The following is a 24,636-nucleotide window of genomic DNA, read 5'->3' as shown; positions in this document are numbered from 1 at the left end:
TCTTTAAATGTGGCAGCTGTCCCAGTTGCAATCTTCACCTAACTACTAACCCTTGCGCACTGGCACCATGCTACATAAAACTACTGATTATACTACATGTAACACAATTTGTGATATATAATATTTTGCCCTTGTAGGTTTTATTATATAAAAGGTAAAACCATCAGACCTTTAAATGTAAGATATCATGAACATTATCGTTCACTTCAATCAGGGAGCATATGCAAGAAAGGCACAATTCAGACCCGGAAACCTTGCGTTTTGCAGTACATGAAGTAGTTAATTATCCACCACAAGGCAGCAACCATAACAACATTCTCCTCAGACATGCGGCTAAATGGATTATGCAAACTAAAGCGCATCTATCTATTTTTCTCTGAATTTATGATGCATCTGTTAAAATTGAAGTTAAAAGTAATAACTTTGTTAATATTTTTTATTTTTTACTTTGCTAATAAAATAAGTGTATTTTTTTCTATGCACTTTATGGGAGTGACTTTTCAGCCATTACACATCTGGTCCCGTTGTAGCGCTGTTACGCGAAACGGCCACCGTCCACTCTGCCTCTCCCTGCTACCGCTGTAAGCTCAAACAGAGGCTATAGAGATGGAAATTCATATCCAAACATATACCTTAACCCCTTAAGCCCCAAGGGTGGTTTGCACGTTAATGACCAGGCCAATTTTTACAATTCTGATCACTGTCCCTTTATGAGGTTATAACTCTGGAACGCTTCAACGGATCTTGGCGATTCTGACATTGTTTTCTCGTGACATATTGTACTTCATGATAGTGGTAAAATTTTTTCGATAAGACTTGCGTTTATTTGTGAAAAAAAAAGGAAATTTGGTGAAAATTTCCCAATTTTCCAACTTTTAATTTTTATGCCCTTAAATCACAGAGATATGTCACACAAAATACTTATTAAGTAACATTTCCCACATGTCTACTTTACATCAGCACAATTTTGGAACCAAATTTTTTTTTGTTAGGGAGTTATAAGAGTTAAAGTTGACCAGCAATTTCTCATTTTTACAACACCTTTTTTTTTTTTTAGGGACCACATCACATTTGAAGTCATTTTGAGGGGTCTATATGATAGAAAATAACCAAGTGTGACACCATTCTAAAAACTGCACACCTCAAGGTACTCAAAACCACATTCAAGAAGTTTATTAACCCTTCTGGTGCTTCACAGGAATTTTTGGAATGTTTAAAAAAAAAAAAAAAATGAACATTTAATTTTTTTTCACTAAATGTTTACTTCACCTCCAATTTGTTTTATTTTACCAAGGGTAATAGGAGACAATGGACCCCAAAAGTTGTTGTATAATTTGTCCTGAGTACGCCGATACCCCATATGTGGGGGTAAACGACTGTTTGGGCGCATGACAGAGCTCGGAAGGGAAGGAGCGCCGTTTGACTTTCCAATGCAAAATTTACTGGAATTGAGATCGGACGCCATGTCTCATTTGGAGAGCCTCTGATGTGCCTAAACATTAAACCCCCAACAAGTGACACCATTTTGGAAAGTAGACCCCCTAGGGATCTTATCTAGATGTATTGTGAGAGCTTTGAACCCCCGAGTGTTTCACTATAGTTTATGACGGAGCGTGAAAATAAAAATTATTTTTTTTTTCCACAAAAATTATTTTTTAGCCCCCAGTTTTGTATTTTCCCAAGGGTAACAGGAGAAATTGGACCCCAAAAATTGTTGTCCAATTTGTCCAGAGTATGCTGATACCCCATATGTGGGGGGGGGGGGGGGGGGGAACCAGCTTTTGGGCGCATGGCAGAGCTCGGAAGGGAAGGATCGCCATTTGGAATGCAGACTTAGATGGATTGGTCTGCAGGCGTCACGTTGCATTTGCAGAGCCCCTGATGTACCCAAACAGTAGAAACCCCCCACAAGTGACCCCATATTGGAAACTAGACCCCAAGGAACTTATCTAGATGTGTTGTGAGAACTTTGAACCCCCAAGTGTTTCAATACAGTTTATAACGCAGAGCCGTGAAAACAAAAATGTTTTTTTAGCCCCCCCAAATGTTTATTTTCCCAAGGGTAACAAGAGAAATTGGACCCCAAAAGTTGTTGTCCAATTTGTCCCGAGTATGCTGATACCCCATATGTTGGTGTAAACCCCTGTTTGGGCGCACGGGAGAGCTCGGAAGGGAAGGAGCACTGTTTTACTTCTTCAACGCAGAATTGGCTGGAATTGAGATCGGATGCAATGTCACGTTTGGAGAGCCCCTGATGTGCCTAAACAGTGGAAAGCCCCAATTCTAACTGACCCTAGCGCCAATGCTGACCCCCGCCCCAACCCTAACCCTAGCCTTAACCCTAAACCTAACCCTAGCCTTAACCCTAAACCTAATGGGAAAATGGAAATAAATACATTTTTTTAATTTTATTTTTCCCTAACTAAGGGGGTGATGAAGGGGGGTTTGATTTACTTTTATAGCGAGTTTTGTAGCAGATTTTTATGATTGGCAGCTGTCATACACTAAAAGACGCTTTGTATTGCAAAAATTAGTTTTTGCTTCTCCACATTTTGAGAGCTATAATTTTTCCATATTTTGGTCCACAGAGTCATGTGAGGTCTTGTTTTTTGCGGGACGAGTTGACGTTTTTATTGGTAACATTTTCGGGCACGTGACATTTTTTGATCGCTTTTCAATTCGATTTTTGTGAGGCAGAATGACCAAAAACCAGCTATTCATGAATTTCTTTTTGGGGGGGCGTTTATACCGTTCCACGTTTGGTAAAATTGATAAAGGAGTTTTATTCTTCGGGTCAGAACGATTACAGCGATACCTCATTTATATAATTTTTTATGTTTTGGTGCTTTTATACGATAAAAACTACTTTATAGAAAAAATAATTTTTGCATTGCTTTATTCTGAGGACTATAACTTTATTTTTTCGCTGATGATGCTGTATGGCGGCTCGTTTTTTGCGGGACAAGATGACGTTTTCAGCGGTACCATGGTTATTTATATCTTTTTGATCGCGTGTTATTCCACTTTTTGTTCGGTGTTATGATAATAAAGTGTTGTTTTTTGCCTTCCTTTTTTTTACCGCGTTCACTGAAGGGGTTAACTAGCGGGACAGTTTTATAGGTGGGGTCGTTACGGACGCGGCCATACTAAATGTGTACTTTTATTGTTTTTTTTTTTTTTATTATTTAGATAAAGAAATGTATTTATGGGAAATTATATATATATATATATATATATATATATATATATATATATATATATATATATATATATATATATAATTTTATGTATAATTTTTTTTTTCTTCTCTATTTAGGAATTTAATTTATGTATTTTTTACACATGTGAATTTTGTTTTACTTTATAACTTTGCCCCAGTGGGGGGGGCATCATGTTATAGGGTCAGATCGCTGATCTGACACTTTGCAGACCACTGTGTCAGATCAGCAGGCTTACCAGCGCTTGCTCTGAGCAGGCGCTGGTAAGCCATCTTCCTGCAGGACCCGGATGTAGCACCGTGGCCATTTTGGATCCGGGGCCTGCAGGGAGGAGACGCTCGGTACAAGGTGAGCACATCGCCTTGTACCAAGGGTCTCAGGGAAGCACGCACGGAGCTCCTCCCTGCACGATGCTTCCCTACACCGCCGGAACGCTGCGATCATGTTTGATCGCAGCGTTTCGGGGGTTAATGTGCCAGGAGCGGTCCGTGACCGCTCCTGGCACATAGTGCCAGATGTCAGCTGCGTGGGTCAGCTGATACCCGGCCGCGCTCCCCCCGTGAGTGTGGCCGATCGCATATGACGTACTATCCCGTCGGTGGTCATATGGGCCCACCTCGACGGGATCGTACGTCATGTGGGATTAAGGGGTTAAATAATATAGGCATATACGTCCAAAAATTTGAATGGCAAATCATTCGGAATTAAGACCAAAAGGCACCACAGGACATGGTAATACAATATCAAAATAATAAACGGGCGTCTCTATGTGGCTGACACGCAGGGTCAATTGACCCGGACGTGGTCAGCCACATGACGCCGTTCAGCAGTGACTTCCGGGCCATGCATGCAACATTCCACGTCCGCTCTTTATGCACTGACCGCATCTTTATCTATTTATACACCTCCGCAGTGGCGTATCTAGGGGGGGCAGCCGGGGCATGTGCCCTGGGCGCAGCTGGCAGGGGGGCGCAGTTGGGCTGCCTAATGCGGCGGTCCGCAGTGTCTCCCCTGGCAGCTGCATTCTGCACCCCCCGGACTGGGAGTCAGCTATTCTCTGTGCCGACTGTCAAGCTGACAGCCGGCACAAAGAAGCTGCAGCGCCCTGGCTCCCAGTATTCAATTGTACTCGTATCTTACAGACACGAGTACAATTGAAGATCTGACTGCAGTGACTAGAACGGAGGTGATTTCGGGAGGTAATGATGTCACCGGAAGGGGCGGGGCCTCCTTCAGTCCAGTGAAGACAAGATATAGCAGGAAGTTGCTGAGGCTGCTGGAGAAAATAAGTGGGAAATGAGGGGTTTCACCTGAACCAAGGAGCCGTGTGAGGAGAGAACTGAGGGTCTGCAGCATGGAGCCATGTGAGGAGATTACCGAGGTGTGTGGGGAATGGGGGGATGATGATGAGAGGCTGTTTGGGGAATGGGGGGATAATGAGGGGCTGTGTAGTGGATGATAAGAGGCTGTGTGGGGAATGGGGGGGATGATGATGAGGGGCTGTGTAGTGGATGATAAGAGGCTGTGTGGGGAATGGGGGGGATGATGAGGGGCTGTGTGGGGGAATGGGGGAGTGATGAGGGGCTGTGTGGGGAATGGGGGGATGATGAGGGGCTGTGTGGGGAATGGGGGGATGATGATGAAGGGCTGTGTGGGAGAAGGGGTGATGATGAGGGCCTGTGTGGGGAACGGGGGGGGGGGATGATGAGGGGCTCTGGGGAATGGGGGGATGATGGGGGGCCTGTGTGGGGGAATGGGGGAGTGATGAGGGGCTGTGTGGGCTATAAGGTACCTGGATGCAAATGTTATTTGTGATATTGACATTCTCATATTTTTATTTATGTTAGGAGCATTAAAGGGGATGTCCAGGTTTGTAATGCGTCTGCAGTCATTCTTTGTGACTGCAGACTCCTAAGTTCTCACAGTGCGCATTGCACACTGTCAGGATTCTCTCGTGCCGGCGATTTACATACATGCGGCCACGTGCTAACTAGACATGTGTGGCCTCACTCAATGAAAATGAACTGATTGAGGCCAGGCATGTCTAGTCAGAATGTGGTCAGAAGTATACAAATCGTATGCTTGTGCTGACATGACTGTCCACCGGCCAGGGAGAATCCTAAAAGTGTGCAGTGCATTAGTTGTGAGAATTCAGTAGCCTGCAATGTCAGGATTCAGCTCTGCAGGTTCCAGGAGTCCTCACATGGACACTTCACTCATATGCGACTTTCATACTTATGGTCCTGTGACAACGAGCTTCTCTTCTGCTTCTCTGTTTTTCACTGAACATTGAGAGCATTAGGGAGAGCAGAGCGTGGGTACTTGACTATTCGTGCAAATCTCATATATCCGGGGGGGGGGGGGACCAAACTGAACTTTTGCCCCGGGTGTCAGAAACCCTAGATACACCTCTGCCCCTCCGGTTCAGAAATAAGTCACCCCCTGACGAAGGACGCAGTTCCAAAAAGCGTGTCGGGTGTGCTCTGCACTGCAACGGGGACCACCACTATACCATCACCAGGTATTGTTCAATCAATCTCTTACACTACCTCTTTCATGGTTATAGGCTGTTACTTCTAGATATGATATAGGCGGTTTATCTTCCTTTTATATGTTCTTTTCAATATAAGATCCATGATTATTTTTTCATCTATATCTTATTGGGAGATAGAGCGCTTACATTAATACACACCTTATACTATGGCCTATCAGTATATAATGACATTTTTGTGTACCAATATTTATTTATAGTACAGTATTGCCAATTTGTTGGATCTATTTATATAATGTGATTTATTTATATTTTAAACTAAATATATATTTTTATTTCTAGTCCAACTTATGTGATATATATATATATATATATATATCTCTTTATGATAACTACATTATGATTTTTCTGGGCGGTCCCTGACTTTTTATTGTTTATGGTGTCATTTTTCTTATTGATTAGATTTTATCTTTTTGCAGTGCGGGCACCCTTGCACACTATCATCTTGCCATTCACTTTAACCTGCACATCATGTGTTAGTCCTAATCCCAAGGTATGGAATAAAGGACTTTTTTACATTCATTCAAACTGGTGAGTGCCATATCTTTTTTTCTTCAATATTGCACATTTAATTCTATTTATATATTGATAAATCAGGCATTTTTGAACGCACTGTAGCTGTGACCCACAGGTGTGGGCTGATGTGACTACAGGTCTCATCGTGCTACGTTTGCCATCACTGATAACAGTGACAGCAGGTGACGCTGATGGGAGACGTAGTATCATCTGCCGATGCCTGTGCTTACGCTTAAAGAAAAAAGTAAAATTACATACATATTCAAATAAAGAATAAAACATTATACTCACTTAACGCCTAATTCCCGACGCCCTAGTCTCCTAGAAATAATGTTAAATAATAAACCAACATATACTCACCTGTCCGCAGTAGTCCAGGTAATCTGAGTGTTCCATGGCGATCTCACGTGTAGAACAGTCACATTGGGACACGTGAGCGCTGTACCAGGAGATACACTGACAGGAGATAATTGTGCAGTGTATCACTGAGTTGCCGTGAGAGTTCATCGGAGTTCATCAACTCCGGTGCGCTCACTTACGGCACCGCTGCGTGAGAACTTTCCCACGCAGCACTGGTGCCCTAAGGGAGAGCACCAGAGCTGATCAGCTGATGAACTCCCGTGAACTCTCTCCCGGCAGCTCAGTGATACACTGCACAATTACCTACTGTCAGTGTATGGCCGGCTGTCTTGGAGAGCAGTAACATCACTGATGTGACTGCTGTCAAAGTGATCAGGATCGTTGTGGGACTTTATGTATTATCTTCTCTGCAGACAGATGAGGAATATTTTGGTTTATTATTTTATTTTTGTTGCAGGAGGCGTTGGCTTTAGTGGAATGGACGATGATGTGAGTATGGTTTAATCTAGATTCGGTAAAGGAGTCTGTGTCATTATTTCACATAAAGGACTTTATTCTGGGTGTCTGTTTTATACAATATCACTATGGGGTTAGTAATGGATAGGTGTCTTATAGATACCTCTCCATTACTAACCTGTGGGCTTGATGTTGCCTGACAATACAAAGGTGACATCAACCCCACAAATATGAACCCCACTAGCCACTGCTACAGGGCAAGTGGGAAGAGTGAGGCTAAGCGCCAGATTTGACGCATCTTATAGAACAAGACCCATGTTCATGTGACTCGGGCGCCACTGGGCGGGATTAGTAACGCAGCGGGATTGGTAGTGGCACTTAACAGGTTATCAGCCGCAGGCGAATCGCGATTCCACCTGCGGCTGTTAGGGGCACATGTCAGCTAATGAAATCATCTGAAGTGCTGGAAAACTTGGGGCTCATCACCGGAACCCGCAGCAAACAGGAGGAGGCAACCTTGAATGTACCTTTACGTCTAAGGTTGGAAAGGGATTAATGTTCAGGTATCAATGAATTAAATTTATATCTTACTAGCTGAAGAGCCCGGCGTTGCCTGGGCATAGTAAATATCTGTGGTTAGTTATAGCACCTCACCTCTTATTTTCCCATCACACCTCTCAATTTCCCCCTCACTCCTCTCATTCCCCCCTAACACTTGTCATTTCGACCTCACATCTGTCATTTTCCGATCACTCCACTATTTTCCCTCACTCCTCTCATTTTGCACTCACACCTTTTCATTTTCACCTCACATCCCTCATTTTCACCTCACACCTCTTATTTTCCCCTCAGTATATACATGTTTGTCATCTCCCTTATATATAGTATACACCTGTATGTCATCTCCTGTATATAGTATATACCTGTATGTCATCTCCCCTGTAAATAGTATATACCTGCTCTGTCATCTCCTCCTGTATATTGTATATACCTGTGTCATCTCCTCCTGTATATAGTATATACGTGTGTCATCTCCCCTGTATATAGTATATACCTGTGTCATCTCCCCTGTTTATAGTATATACCAGTGTGTCATCTCCTCCTGTATATAGTATATACCTGTGTGTCATCTCCCCTGTATATAGTATATATGTGTGTCATCTCCTCCTGTATATAGTATATACTTGTAGATTGTGAGCCTTCGCGGGCAGGGTCCTCTCTCCTACTGTACCAGTTATGACTTGTATTGTTCAAGATTATTGTACTTGTTATTATGTATACCCCTCCTCACTTGTAAAGCGCCATGGAATAAATGGCGCTATAACAATAAATAATAATAATAATAATAATAATACCTGTGTGTCATCTCCCCTGTATATAGTATATACCAGTGTGTCATCTCCCCTGTATATAGTATATATGTGTGTCATCTCCTGTATATAGTATATACCTGTATGTCATCTTCTCCTGTATATAGTATATACCTGTGTGTCATCTCCCCTGTATATAGTGTATATATGTGTGTGTCATCTCCTCTTGTATATAGTATATACCTGTGTCTCATCTCTCCTGTATATAGTATATATGTGTGTGTCATCTCCTCTTGTATATAGTATATATGTGTGTGTCATCTCCTCCTGTATATAGTATATACCTGTGTGTCATCTCCTCCTGTATATAGTATATATCTGTATGTCATCTCCTCCTGTATTAGACCTCGTTCACACGTTATTTGGTCAGTATTTTTACCTCAGTATTTGTAAGCTAAATTGGCAGCCTGATAAATCCCCAGCCAACAGGAAGCCCTCCCCCCTGGCAGTATATATTAGCTCACAAATACACATAATAGATAGGTCATGTGACTGACAGCTGCCGTATTTCCTATATGGTACATTTGTTGCTCTTGTAGTTTGTCTGCTTATTAATCAGATTTTTATTTTTGAAGGATAATACCAGAATAACAGAAGTTTTGTGTGAGGCAACTTTTGCATGTGGCAATTTTTCCGTGTGGCGAGTTTTCCATGAGGTGAGGTTTTGCATGTGGCGAGTTTTACGCGTGGTGAGTTTTGAGTGGCGACTTTTGTGTTTCGACTTTTATGTGGCGAGGTTGGTGTATGTGTGGTGAGATATGTGCTGAGGGTGGTATATGTGTTCTAGCACGTGGTAGTGTGTGGCGCATTTTGTGTGTGTGTTCATATCCCCGTGGTGGTGTGGTGATTATCCCATGTTGGGGCCCCACCTTAGCAACTGTACAGTATATACTCTTTGGCGCCATCGCTCTCATTCTAAGTCACCCTTGTTCACATCTGGCAGCTGTCAATTTGCCTCCAACACTTTTCCCCCATTATGTAGATAGGGGCAAAATTGTTTGGTGAATTGAACGCGCGGGGTTAAAATTTCGCCTCACAACATAGCCTATGACGCTCTCGGGGTCCAGACGTGTGACTGTGCAAAATTTTGTGGCTGTAGCTGCGACGGTGCAGATGCCAATCCCGGACATACACACACACATTCAGCTTTATATATAGAGCTACTAGTTGTACTACCCGGCTTCGCCCGGGTTAATGACTGCTGTTAGCAAAATAGAATGTGTTAACAAAAATTTATTTTGCACACAAAAACCACAAAACAAATAGATAGAAATGTAATTATTAAAAGGCAAAAACTAAGCTAATAGAAGCATTTCACAACATATATTAGCTTTGTTATACTGAGAATGTCTTTGTTGCCTATATTAACCAATCAGAGCTCAGGTTAATTAACTGTAGCAAAATAGAAGCTGAGCTGTGATTGGTTGCTATTGGCAGCCTGATAAATCCCCAGCCAACAGGAAGCCCTCCCCCCTGGCAGTATATATTAGCTCACACATACACAAAATAGACTGGTCATGTGACTGACAGCTGCCGTATTTCCTATATGGTACAGTTGTTGCTCTTGTAGTTTGTCTGCTTATTAATCAGATTTTTATTTTTGAAGGACAATACCAGACTTGTGTGTGTTTTAGGGCGAGTTTCATGTGTCAAGTTGTGTGTGTTGAGTTGCGTGTGGCGACATGCATGTAGCGACTTTTGTGAGATGAGTTTTGTGTGGCGACGTGTGTAGCAACATTTTGTGTGTCGAGTTGCATGTGACAGGTTAGTGTAGCAAGTTGTGTGCAGCAAGATTTGTGCATGGCGAGTTTTATGTGTGGTGCCTTTTGAGTATGTGCAAGTTTTGTGTGAGGCAACTTTTGCATGTGGTGCAACTTTTGTACATGTGGCAATTTTTCTGTGTGTGCAAGTTTTGCATGAGGTGAGTTTTCCATGAGGTGAGTTTTGCACGTGTGGCGAGTTTTGCGTGAGCCTAGTTTTGCATGTGGCGAGTTTTGCATGTAGCGAGTTTTGCGCGTTGCGAGTTTTGAGTGGTGACTTTTGTGTTTCGACTTTTATGTGGCGAGGTTGGTGTGTGTGTGTGGTGAAATGTGCGCTGAGGGTCGTATATGTGTTCAAGCACGTGGTAGTGTGTGGCGCATTTTGTGTTTGTGTTCATATCCCCGTGTGTGGTGAGTATCCCATGTCGGGGCCCCACCTTAGCAACTGTACAGTATATACTCTTTGGCGCCATCGCTCTCATTCTTTAAGTCCTCATTGTTCACATCTGGCAGCTGTCAATTTTCCTCCAACACTTTTCCCTTCACTTTTTCCCCATTACGTAGATAGGGGCAAAATTGTTTGGTGAATTGGAACGCGCGGGGTTAAAAGTTCACCTCACAACATAGCCTATGACGCTCTCGGGGTCCAGACGTGTGACTGTGCAAAATTTTGTGGCTGTAGCTGCGACGGTGCAGATGCCAATCCCGGACATACACACATACATACATACATACACATTCAGCTTTACATATTAGATATACCTGTATGTAATCTCCTGTATATAGTATATACCTGTGTGTCATCTCACCTATATATAGTATATATCTGTGTGTCATCTCCTCCTGTATATACTATATACACGTATGTCATCTCCTCCTATACATAGCATATACCTGTATGTCATCTCCTCCTGTATATACTATATACCTGTAGGTAATCTGCTCCTGTATATAGTATATACATGTGTGTCATCTCCTCCTGTATATAGTATATACCTGTATGTCATCTCCTCCTGTATGTAGTATGTACCTGTATGTCATCTCCTCCTCTATATAGTATATACCTGTGTCATCTCTCCTGTATATAGTATATATCTGTGTGTCATCTCCTCCTGTATATAGTATATACCTGTGTGTCATCTCCCCTGTAAATAGTATATACCTGTGTGTCATCTCCTCCTGTATATAGTATATATCTGTATGTCATCTCCTCCTGTATTAGCCCTCGTTCACACGTTATTTGGTCAGTATTTTTACCTCAGTATTTGTAAGCTAAAATGGCAGCCTGATAAATCCCCAGCCAACAGTAAGCCCACCCCCTGGCAGTATATATTAGCTCACACATACACATAATAGACTGGTCAGGTGACTGACAGCTGCCGGATTCCTATATGGTACATTTGTTGCTCTTGTAGTTTGTCTGCTTATTAATCAGATTTTTATTTTTGAAGGATAATACAAGACTTGTGTGTGTTTTAGGGCGATTTTTGTGTGTCAAGTTGTGTGTGTTGAGTTGCGTGTGGCGACATGCATGTAGGGACTTTTGTGAGATGAGTTTTGTGTGGCGACATGCGTGTAGCAACTTTTTGTGTGTCGAGTTGCATGTGATAGGTTAGTGTAGCAAGTTGTGTGCAGCAAGTTTTGCGCATGGCGAGTTTTGCGCGTGGCGAGTTTTATGTGTGGTGCCTTTTGAGTATGTGCAAGTTTTGTGTGAGGCAACTTTTGCATGTGTTGCAACTTTTGTGCATGTGGCAATTTTTCTGCGTGTGGCAATTTTTCTGCGTGTGCAAGTTTTGCGTGTGGCGAGTTTTCCATGAGGTGAGTTTTGCGCGTGGCGAGTTTTGAGCGGCGACTTTTCTGTTTCTACTTTTATGTGGCGAGGTTGGTGTATGTGTGGTGAAATGTGCGCTGAGGGTGGTATATGTGTTCGAGCACGTGGTAGTGTGTGGCGCATTTTGTGTGTGTGTTCATATCCCCGTGGTGGTGTGGTGATTATCCCATGTTGGGGCCCCACCTTAGCAACTGTACAGTATATACTCTTTGGCGCCATCGCTCTCATTCTAAGTCCCCCTTGTTCACATCTGGCAGCTGTTAATTTGCCTCCAACACTTTTCCTTTCATTTTTTCCCCATTATGTAGATAGGGGCAAAATTGTTTGGTGAATTGGAAAGCGCGGGGTTAAAATTTCACCTCACAACATAGCTTTGACGCTCTCAGGGTCCAGACGTGTGACTGTGCAAAATTTTGTGCCTGTAGCTGCAACGCCTCCAACACTTTTCCTTTCACTTTTTCCCCATTATGTAGATAGGGGCAAAATTGTTTGGTGAATTGGAAAGCGCGGGGTTAAAATTTCACCTCACAACATAGCCTATGACGCTCTCGGGGTCCAGACGTGTGACTGTGCAAAATTTTGTGGCTGTAGCTGCGACGGTTCAGATGCCAATCCCGGACATACACACATACACACATTCAGCTTTATATATTAGATTGACAGCTCATCAACTTTAATGGACAGAATACAATGTGGTTAGTGTCAATTATTGTATCTTGACATTATAAGGGGCACTTTTGGACATGTATCCACTTTGTAAGATATTCTAAGCTTTTTAAATGTGATTAGTCATTTTTTAGACTGTCCTCTTGTCTGTTTAGGCTTATTAATAAAGACCTTCATTTAAAAACTGCATTTTGTGTTTACTTGTGTTATCTTTGTCTAATATTTACATTTGTTTGGTGATCTGAAACATTTAAGTGTGACAAACATGCAAAGAAAAGGAAATCAGGAAGGGGGCAAACACTTTTCACACAACTTGTAACTACTGTAAAACTGTCAGATAAAAACCAGCATAAGGGTACTGTCACACAGTACCATTTTAATCGCTACGACGGCACGATCCGTGACGTCGCAGCGATCGTATGATTATCGCTCCAGCGTCATAGACTGTGGTCACACGTTGCAATCACGGCGCTGGAGCGATGCCGAAGTCCCCGGTAACCAGGGTAAACATCGGGTAACTAAGCGCAGGGCCGCGCTTAGTAACCCGATGTTTACCGTGGTTACCAGCGTAAACGTAAAAAAAACAAACAGTACATACTTACATTCCGGTGTCTGTCCCCGGCGTTCTGCTTCTCTCCACTGTGTAAGCGCCATAGCCGGAAAGCAGAGCGGTGACGTCACCGCTGTGCTCGCTTTCTGGCTGGCCGGCGCTCACACTGCAGAGAAGCTGAGACGCCGGAGGACAGACACCGGAATGTAAGTATGTACTGTTTGTTTTTTTTACGTTTACGCTGGTAACCACGGTAAACATCGGGTTACTAAGCGCGGCCCTGCGCTTAGTTACCCGATGTTTACCCTGGTTACAAGCGAACACATCGCTGGATCGCTGTCACACACAACGATCCAGCGATGTCAGCGGGTGATCAAGCGACGAAAGAAAGTTCCATACGATCTGCTACGACGTACGATTCTCAGCAGGATCCCTGATCGCTGCTGCGTGTCAGACACTGCGATATCGTAACGCTATCGCTAGAACGTCACGAATCGTACCGTCGTAGCGATCAAAATGGTACTGTGTGACAGTACCCTAAGGCTATGGGCACACATTGCGGATTTTGCTGCGGATCTGGAGCGGATTTGCAGCTGTTTTCCATGCGTTGTGCAGTACCATGTAAACGTATGGAAAACAAAATCCGCAGCGCACATGCTGCGGAATAAACGCACGGAAACGCAGCGGTGGTTTTTCGGCAGCATGTCAATTCTTTGTGCGGATTCCGCAGCGGTTTACACCTGCTCCTCAATAGGAATCCGCAAGTAGAATCCGCACAAAAACCGTGGTAAATCCGCAGTGCAGTTTACCTGCGGATTTTGCAAAAACAGTGCGATAAATCCACAACATGTGCACATAGCCTAAATCCAGTCACTCATAAGAAGATCCATTGCTCGAAGACTGCAGTAAAAAAAAAAAAAAAAGACAGAAGAGCGAAAATCCAGAATCAGGTTTTTCTATTAAAAGCCAGGCCTTCATTAACAAAAATGACAAATCACGACTGTTCTTAATATTTATATGCGAGGATTAAAGACACTCATCCGAAACACGTTTGCATAACGTTTTAAAAGACGTTTTGGATGTTTAGTTGCAAGTTCTCTAAGTGAATTTTGTTAATAAAGACATGGCTTGTAATAGAAGAATCTGATGCTGCATTTTCGCTTTTACTTCTACTACAATACTGCCCCATATGTACAAGAATATAACTACTATAATACTGCCCCTACGTACAAGAATATAACTACTATAATACTGCCCCTATGTACAAGAATATAACTACTATAATACTGCTCCTATGTACAGTACAATAATATATAACTACTATAATACTGCCCCCTATGTACAAGAATATATAACTACTATAATACTGCCCCCTATGTACAAGAATATATAACTACTATAATACTGCCCCCTATGTACAAGAATATACTATAATAATGCCCCCTATGTACAAGAATATATAACTACTATAATACTGCCCCCTATGTACAAGAATATACTATAATAATGCCCCCTATGTACAAGAATATACTATAATACTGCCCCCTATGTACAAGAATATATAACTACTATAATACTGCCCCCACGTACAAGAATATAACTACTATAATACTGCTCCTATGTACAAGAATATACTATAATACTGCCCCATATGTACAAGAGTATAACTACTATAATACTGCTCCTACGTACAAGAATATAACTACTATAATACTGCCCCTAAATACAAGAATGTAACTACTAAAACACTGCCCTCTACGTACAAGAATATAACTACTATAATACTGCCCCTAAATACAAGAATGTAACTACTAAAACACTGCCCCCTACATACAAGAATATAACTACTATAATACTGCTCCTATGTACTAGAATACTGCTCCCTATGTACAGGAATATAACTACTATAATACTGCCCCCTATGTACAAGAATATAACTACTATAATACTGCTCCTATGTACAAGAATATAACTACTATAATACTGCCCCTAAATACAAGAATGTAACTACTAAAACACTGCCCCCTACGTACAAGAATATAACTACTATAATACTGCTCCCTATGTACAAGAATATAACTACTATAATACTGCTCCTATGTAAAAGAATATATAACTACTGTGGTGAAATATGTGTGTGTGTATATCTATATATATCTATATATATCTATATCTGTCTCTCTCTGTCTCTCTCTGTCTCTCTCTGTCTCTCTCTGTCTCTCTCTGTCTCTCTCTGTCTCTCTCTGTCTATCTCTGTCTATCTCTGTCTATCTCTGTCTATCTGTCTATCTCTGTCTATCTCTGTCTATCTATCTATATCTATCTATATCTATCTATATCTATCTCTGTCTATCTATCTATATCTATCTCTATATCTATCTATCTATATCTATCTATATCTATATGTGTGTAGTGACATATGTCTACTCTAGGGTTATATGTGTGACTAGTGATAATGTAACATCTGTCCTGAAGGCAAGTCGCACCTATTTGTTAATAGGTACTTCCTTGGGACTAGTAGAAATTGTGTCTCCATATCTCACCAAGAGGTCTAGCTAGGGCCAAGAAGAAAGGTAACATTTGGCACCTCCTAGGTCTGGGAGGGGAGATACCATGAGGGGTATCTATTCCTGAGAACCTTTTCACAAGTGTCTCAAGAGAAAATAATATATTCATTAGTAGCGCGGCTGTGGCCAATCAAAAAGCCAGCAATTATGATATTAACCTGAGGGGCCGGTCTAGAAACCTGACCACCAGACAAAAGTTATAAATTTAGGCTGCAGACAGAGAATTGTGTTCACATGATGGGGGCAGCCTGAGAAGCTGGTGTAATCCAATCTACATTCTTCCTACCCTCAGGGAGCAGAAAGCAACTACCAGTTAGATAATTTCTGTAAGTTTCTCCTGTTTATTTTGATACTGTTTTGCATAAGATGTATGTCTTTTTATTATCATATTTTTATACCTTTTTCTTATTGTAAGCATTGAACCTTTTGTTATTAAAGTATAAAACTTTAACAAGTTGAACCTTGAATGTTCTAAAAGAATCCATAGCCTAAGGTGTGTGAGCCTTATGAGTGATAGACATATTTTTATTAGTATTATTATTTCCGGGACCCTTCCCCGTGTATTCGATGAGTGGTGGCAGCGTGTATGAGCGGGTGTGTGGCCTGGGTCAGTGTGTGGTTTATGCTCCCATTACAGCATAGGACAGAGGCTGAATGCTGGACTGAGAGTGGGGAGATAGATTAACCCTTGCAGGCACAACCCCAAGTCACGTGTGAGAGCGGGTACGTGCGAAGTAAGTGACACCACGGAGAAGGGATCCGTCACAATTGGTGGCAGAGCGGTGGGATAGAATTATTTCTATTAGAGCATTAGTGCATGGTTTAAGCAATTATTCCCTGTACTAAAGAATTGGTATCCTTGCGAGGAGTGCACCAGTTCTTCAAGGTTCAACTCAGTGCTTACTTAGAAATACTTGCAAGCAGTTTCCCCTCCCCGTTTTTCTTTTCTATCTTTTATTTGGCAAAGGCTGTTCATCGATATGGCAGCCCAGTACAAGAAGCAGAGCAAAGAAGCTCTGACCGACCTCTGTGAGCAGAGAGGAATAGAGACAGCCGACAGATCCAGGGAGCAGCTGATACGTGTCTTGGTTGAGCAGCACATAGAGCAAAGTGCTGGAACATCTGGGCAAGGAGAGAGCCCACCTCAGAGAGACCCAGCAATGCCAACTCTTGCACCGGAGATGCCTGATGGAAGTGTCAGCAATGCCAGTGCTGAGGAGCCTATGGAATGTACTTTGCAAATGGACTTACAACGGCTGGGAACAAGTGATCCCAATCTGCGCATGCAGCAGATTCTACAGTACCGACAGGCTGCTGCTGCAGAACGCCGGGACCGGGCTGAGAGAGAGGCTGCAGAACGCCGGGAGGACAGAGCATTCCAGCTTCAGATGGCTCAAATAGAGCGGGGTATCAGTCCTCAGATAACCCCCTCCCAGGACATAAATCCAAGGAGACCACGTCTTGAAAACTTCCCTGTGATGGAGAAGGATACAGACTTAGATACTTTCCTTCGGGGGTTTGAAAAAACCTGCAGGCAGTACCAGCTACCCCGTGAGCAGTGGGCACAGTACCTAACCCCAGGGTTAAGAGGCAAAGCCCTGGAAGTTTTAGCTGACCTCCCACCAGAGCTAGATGCGAACTATGAGGCCATAAAAGAGGCCCTGATCAGGAAATATAACCTGACACCAGAAGTGTATCGTAGAAAGTTCCGGAACCTACAACGTGGATTAACGGACAGCTATGCGGATGTTATGAGCACCTTGAGGACCACGTTCCACCAATGGATTAGGGGACTTTCTGTTAACAGTTTTGAGGACTTAACGGATCTTATGGTCAAGGATCAATTTCTTCACATGTGCCCCACGGATGTACGACAATTTGTGTGTGATCGGGAGCCACACACTGCGGATCAGGCTGCAAGGATTGCGGACTGCTATGTGGCTAACAGGATGCCTGAGGTGCAGAAGCCATCGGGATTCAGCTGGAGGGGAGGTAAGCCAAACGGGGACCCTTCTCCCTCTGCCGGCCGATCACCAGTGCTGTCCAAGCCCACCTTCTATGGGGCCCCGGGGAATAGACATTCTCTAGGTGATGCACGCCGGTGCTTCTCCTGCAACAAAGTGGGACATGTTAGCGCTGTCTGCCCTGCTAGGGAGAAACGCCCAGCTACCACCACAATGCCGTCTGTGCCCCCACCGTCTGTCCTCTTTGTAGCCGGCTCTGATGCGAGGGCTAATGAGAACTGTCAATCTGTCACTGTTGGCAATAAAGTCAACATTGGTCTCAGAGACACTGGGGCAGAGGTGACCCTGGTGCGTCCAGCCATGATAATCCCTGCCGATATCATACCAGGAAAGACTATGTCTATAACCGGGATTGGAGGGGTCAGCCCTGCCGTGCCCATGGCCCGTGTGTATCTGGACTGGGGAGCAGGGAAGTGACTGAGGGAAGTGGGAGTATCAGAGGCTATTCCCACCAATGTGTTGCTAGGCACGGACCTGGGGAGAATGGTGTCCCACTATGTTCCTCCCTTGCAAGTAAATAATGCAGAAAAGGTGGAAGAAAGTGACCCACCTGAGATCCCGTGCGAGGAGGGAAAATGTCCCAATGCACAGGACTGTAAATGTGTGGCAGCTGTGACCCGGAGTCAGGCTGCAGCTCAGATTCAGGCCCAGAGATTAGAGGATGAGTCTCAGACAGAACTGCCAGGACAGGAGGCCCATACTGTGGTCCCGGCGCCTCCATACATGGCAGACCCACCAAGGTCCCTGATAACAGACACTAAAAACTCAGCTTCAGACCAGGGCCTGGCAATCACACTAGGCCAGGGCCTGCAGGCCGACCGTCAGAGCTTCCAGGAGGCCCTGCAGACAGATGTCAGTCTGGAGGAGCTCAGATGTCTTGCAGACCGACCCCTGCCGCTTCGGACAGAGAGTATACTGGGACCAGGGCAGACTGTATACTGAGACTATCCCCACGGATACTACAGAATCCTGGAACTATGAACAGCGGCTGATCGTCCCTTATCCATTTAGGGAACAATTATTGAGGATTGCCCATGAAATTCCTTTAGCCGGACACCTTGGAATACAAAAGACTAAAGCTCGCCTGACACATAACTTCTATTGGCCCAAGATGGGGACAGATATTGCCAATTACTGCCGATCAAGTGTAGTTTGTCAGAGAGTTGGAAAGTCCGGGAATATATAGAAAGCTCCATTGATACCACTGCCTGTGATCGATGAACCTTTCCAGCGAGTAGCTGTGGATATCATAGGGCCACTTGCAATCCCTAGCAGCTCTGGCAAAAAGTACATCCTCACAGTGGTGGACTATGCTACAAGATACCCGGAAGCTGTGGCACTGTCCTCCATCCGAGCAGACAAAGTGGCGGATGCTTTACTGTGTTCTCTCGTGTAGGTTTCCCCAGGGAAATGTTGACTGATCAGGGAACCCAGTTCATGTCTGATCTGATGGAAAGCCTCTGTGAAAGAATACAAGTGCAGCATTTTGTGGCCAGCGCCTATCATCCCCAAACCAACGGACTCTGCAAGCGTTTTAATGGAACATTAAAGCAAATGCTCAAAATGCTGGTGGAGACTGAAGGGAGAGACTGGGAGCAGTACCTCCCCCATCTGTTTGCCTACAGAGAGGTACTCCAGGCGTCTACTGGATTTCCCCCCTTTGAACTGGTTTATGGGAGGAGGGTCAGGGGGCCACTTGATTTGATTAAGGACTGTTGGGAGGATGACCCCAGAACTACTGGAGTCTCAGTGATCGAATATGTACTGCGGCTCAGAGAGAGAGAATGCAAAAACTGAGCAACCTGGCCCATGAGAACGTGACCCAGGCCCAAATCAACCAGAATGTCTGGTACGACCGTAATGTCAGACTGAGTGCCTACGAGGAAGGGCAGAAGGTTTGGGTGTTGGTCCCTATGTTACAGAATAAACTGCAGGCTGCATGGGAGGGACCATATACTGCACATAAGCGGCTGAATGATGTTAATTATGTGGTGACACTAGATGAGCATGCAAAGCGTCAGAAAGTGTTTCATGTAAATATGTTGAAGGCACATCATGCCAGGGAGACCTGTGTCTTAGGCTGGTTTCACATTTGCGTTTTTTGCCGCTGCGTTTTAGCGCAAAAAAACGCATGCGTTTTTTTTCCTATATTTAACATTAAAAATGCATGCTTTTTTTTGTATGCGTTTTGCCGCGTTTGACGATGCATGCGTCGTTTCTATGCTTGCGTTTGGTTGCAGAAATGCAACATGTAGTAATTTCTAGAGGCTTTTTTAGCCGCAAAAAAACGTATTGCTGTCTATGTAAACGCATGCGTTTTTAAGCACATGCGTTTGGTTGCGTTTTAATAGAAAAAAACAAGAATACACACTGATAAGCCACCCCCCACTATCCAGGTGATAAAGGGATCCAAACCCTAACCCATAAGCCACCCCCCACCATCAAGGTGATAAAGGGATCCAAACCCTAACCCATAAACCACCCCCCACCATCCAGGTGATAAAGGGATCCAAACCCTAAACCTACCCCTAACCCTAGGGATCCTAACCCTACCCCTAGGGATCCTAACCCTAGGGATCCTAACCCTACCCCTAACCCTAGGGATCCTAACCCTACCCCTAGGGATCCTAACCCTAGGGATCCTAACCCTACCCCTAACCCTAGCTTTTTCTATTTATAGTGGGTTTTCTTGTTGATTTTGATGATTGGCAGCTGTCACACACTTCTCAGCATGCGTTTCAAAAACGCAAACGCAGGAAAAAAACGCAGGAAAAAACGCATGTAAACGCCGCTTTTTTTTACCGCATGCGTCTAAAAAACACGGCGTTTTTGCCATGTTTACATGCGTGTTTTTTTCACCACCTGCGTTTGCGTTTTAAACGCTGCGTTTTTAAACTCAAATGTGAAACTAGCCTTAACCTGTCTGTAGCCTGCCTGAAGAGGGGGAGGCTGATCTGTTACTGGATGTGGGGGCCAGGACTCAATACATGGAGTCAGCAGAGTTTAACCCTGAGCTATCCCACAGTCAGAGGTCTGAGCTGATGGGGGCGCTCAGCGAGTTCACCGAAGTCTTCACAGGGGAGCCTCGGAGGACACACTTAGCAGTTCACCATGTGGACACTGGTACTAATCCCCCAGTACGGCAGTCTGCATACAGTGTGTCAGCAGAGGTGAAGGCACACATGAGGGAACAGGTAGAGGAGATGCTGAAACTCAAGGTGATACAAAAATCCCAGAGTGCCTGGGTCTCGCCTGTGGTTCTTGTCCCAAAAAAGGACCGTACTACTCGGTTCTGTGTAGACTACAGGAAATTAAATGTACTGACTACATGTGAGGTCTACCTCATGCCGAGGATAGATGAGCTGTTAGAGCAGCTAGCTAAAGCATCGTACCTTACCGTCATGGACCTGAGTAGGAGATACTGGCAGATACCCCTGACCAGAGAAGCTCAGGAGAGGTCTGCCTTTATAACGCCATTCGGGCTGTTTGAGTTTCTGGTGATGCCCTTTGGTATGAAGAATGCCACTGCGACCTTCCAGAGGTTGGTCAATCACTTATTGGATGGATGTGATGGTTTTGCCATCTCTTATCTTGATGATATAGCCATCTTTAGTGATTCTTGGGAGGAACACCTCGTACATCTTTCTCAGGTGTTGCAAAAGCTTAAAACTGCAAGTCTTACTGTTAAGCCAGGGAAATGTCAGGTAGACATGTGGGAAGTACAATACCTGGGACACCGGGTGGGGGGAGGACTGCTAAAACCTGAGCCAGGGAAGGTAGAAGCCATTACAGCCTGGGCCACCCCACGAACCAAGAAGCAGGTACTGTCCTTCCTGGGTACGGCTGGCTACTATAGGAGGTTTGTACAAACTACAGTGCTCTGGCCAAACCGTTAGGCCATGTGCACACGTAGGTTCGGGTCCCTGCGGGTTCTCCCGCAGCGGATTTGATAAATCTGCAGGGCAAAACCGCTGCGGTTATCCCTGCAGATTTATCACGTTTTGTCTTGCGGTTTCTGCTGCTGGTTTTGGTTTTACTATTGATGCTGCATATGCAGCATCAATAGTAATGTTAAAAATAAAAAAAAAATGGTTATACTCACCCTCTGACGTCCCGATCTCCTCGGCGCTGCACACGGCGGTCCGTTTCCAAAGATGCTGTGCGAGAAGGACCTTCGTGACGTCACGGTCATGTGACCGCGACGTCACGGTCATGTGACCGCGACGTCACGGTCATGTGACCGCGACGTCACCGCAGGTCCTGCTCGCACAGCAAACCTGAGACCGGACGGCCGCGTGCAGCGCTGAGAGGTGAGTATAGCATTTTTTATTTTAATTCTTTTTTTTTTTTTTACCACAAATATGGTTCCCAGGGCCTGGAGGAGAGTCTCCTCTCCTCCACCCCGGGTAGCAACCGCACATTATCCACTAACTTCCCGCATCGTGGGCACAGCCCCATGCGGGAAGTAAGCGGATCAATGCATTTCTATGTGTGCAGAATCGCTGCAATTCTGCACAAAGAAGTGACATGCTGCGGAATGTAAACCGCTGCGTTTCTGCGCGGTTTTTCCCGCAGCATGTGCACAGCGGTTTACGGTTTCCCATTGGTTTACATGTTTACTGTAAACGCAATGGAAACTGCTGCGGACCCGCAGCATCAAAATTGCTGCGGTTCCGCGGTAAAAACCGCAACGTGTGCACATAGCCTAAACTGATCTGACCAGGAAGAGACTTCCTAAAATTGTCTCCTGGAGTCCTCAGTGTGAGGAATCATTTTCTGCCCTAAAGTCGGCATTGGTTAGTTCACCCGTCCTGCAGCCCCCAGATTTCACTTGCCGGTTTGTAGTGCAGACAGATGCCATCACCTATAGGCTAGGTGCAGTTCTCAGCCAGTGAACCAACAAGGAGAGGAACACCCAATTCTGTACCTAAGCAGGAAACTCCTGCCCAGAGAAGTGGCTTATGCCACCACTAAAAAAGAATGTTTGGCAATGGGCTCTGTAGAAGCTGCAACTATACCTCTGTGGCCGCAACTTCACCGTGATCACAGATCATAACCCATTGAGTTGGCTCAACAGAGTAGTTGGGGACAATGGGAAATTGCTTAGATGGAGTTTGATACTTCAGCAATATGATTTCACAATTCAGCACAAGAAGGGAGTTGATCATGGCAATGCTGATGGCCTTTCTCGCCAAGATGGGGCAGAACCAGATATGTGCTCGGGAGCTGACCTGTAAGTCAACCCCCATGCATGTTCATAAGGAGGTAGGTGTGGTGAAATATGTGTATATATATCTATATGTGTGTAGTGACATATGTCTACTCTAGGGTTATATGTGTGACTAGTGATAATGTAACATCTGTCCTGAAGGCAAGTCGCACCTAGGTGTTAATAGGTACTTCCTTGGGACTAGTAGAAATTGTCTCCATATCTCACCAAGAGGTCTAGCTAGGGCCAAGAAGAAAGGTAACATTTGGTACCTCCTAGGTCTGGGAGGGGAGTTGTTAATTGCGGCCTGAGGGGTATCTATTCCTGAGAACCTTTTCACAAGTGTCTCAAGAGAAAATAATATATTCATTAGTAGCGCGGCCGTGGCCAATCAAAAAGCCAGCAATTATGATATTAACCTGAGGGGCCGGTCTAGAAACCTGACCACCAGACCAAAGTTATAAATTTAGGCTGCAGACAGAGAATTGTATTCACATGATGGGGGCAGCAGCACCCACCAGTTAGATAATTTCTGTAAGTTTCTCCTGTTTATTTTGATACTGTTTTGCATAAGATGTATGTCTTTTTATTATCATATTTGTATACCTTTTTGTTATTGTAAGCATTGAACCTTTTGTTATTAAAGTATAAAACTTTAACAAGTTGAACCTTGAATGTTCTAAAAGAATCCATAGCCTAAGGTGTGCGAGCCTTATGAGTGAGAGACATTTTTATTAGTATCATTCGTTCTGGGACTCATCGCCCGTGTATTCGATGAGTGGTGACAGCGTGTATGAGCGGGTGTGTGACCTGGGTCGGTGTGTGATTTATTCTCCCATTACAGCATAGGACAGAGGCTGAATGCTGGACTGAGAGTGGGGAGATAGATTAACCCTTGCAGGCACAACCCCAAGTCACGTGTGAGAGCGGGCACATGACGAATAAGTGACACCACGGAGAAGGGATCCGTGACAACTACTGTAATAGTGCCCCCTATGTACAAGAATATATAACTACTATAAAACTGAGCAAAAAATGTAAGCAATAGTCGAGGGAGGTTTTTGCACAATATTTATGGATTACTATGTTAGGTGATGAATTTGGGATAAGTGTGGCCATTACAATGATTTGTTACATGCAGCTGAAATTCCAACAACCCATGTATCAATAGAAGCCAGTGTGGTCTCACCCTATATTCAGTGATGCCACTTACCCCGCCGTGACAACCTGACATCTGAATCTGTATCCACAAAAAGCTTCAGGTGGAACATGTCCCTGATCTCCTGGTTGTAGAAGGCCAGAATCCCCTCAAACAGCAGCACGTCAGCGGGGTAGACGGTCGTGGTCTCTGGTAACCTGGCGCAGCAGCAGAATATAAATGACTACAGAGCAATGGTTTAATACCGCCGATGCCCACATGGTGGCGCTTACCAGACAATTACAGCACTGTATGGCTCCATGATAAAACTGAGCTGCCACAGGGCATGAAGTGTTTTCATGGGCATACAGCAGACTGCAATGTCTGCCCCCTATACCGGGCTATACTGGGGGCATCTCA

The 24,636-nt window shown here is 44.3% G+C and overlaps 1 protein-coding gene across 1 annotated transcript in view; it reads right to left on the bottom strand.

The window, feature by feature from the left end:
• The window catches only part of UCK1 (uridine-cytidine kinase 1), a 38,898-nt gene that overhangs the window by 11,420 nt on the left and 2,842 nt on the right, over positions 1-24,636 (bottom strand). The window contains exon 4 of the mRNA XM_077284722.1: positions 24,292-24,434. Within this exon, the coding sequence (XP_077140837.1) occupies positions 24,292-24,434 (143 nt within the window). The remainder of the gene's footprint in view (positions 1-24,291; positions 24,435-24,636) is intronic.

This window comes from Ranitomeya variabilis, chromosome 2 (genome assembly GCF_051348905.1).
Source record: "Ranitomeya variabilis isolate aRanVar5 chromosome 2, aRanVar5.hap1, whole genome shotgun sequence".
In the NCBI taxonomy this organism is placed as follows: Eukaryota; Metazoa; Chordata; class Amphibia; order Anura; family Dendrobatidae; genus Ranitomeya; species Ranitomeya variabilis.
The sequence above is the reverse complement of the archived record's forward strand: the minus strand, read 5'-3'. Positions and strand labels throughout refer to the sequence as shown.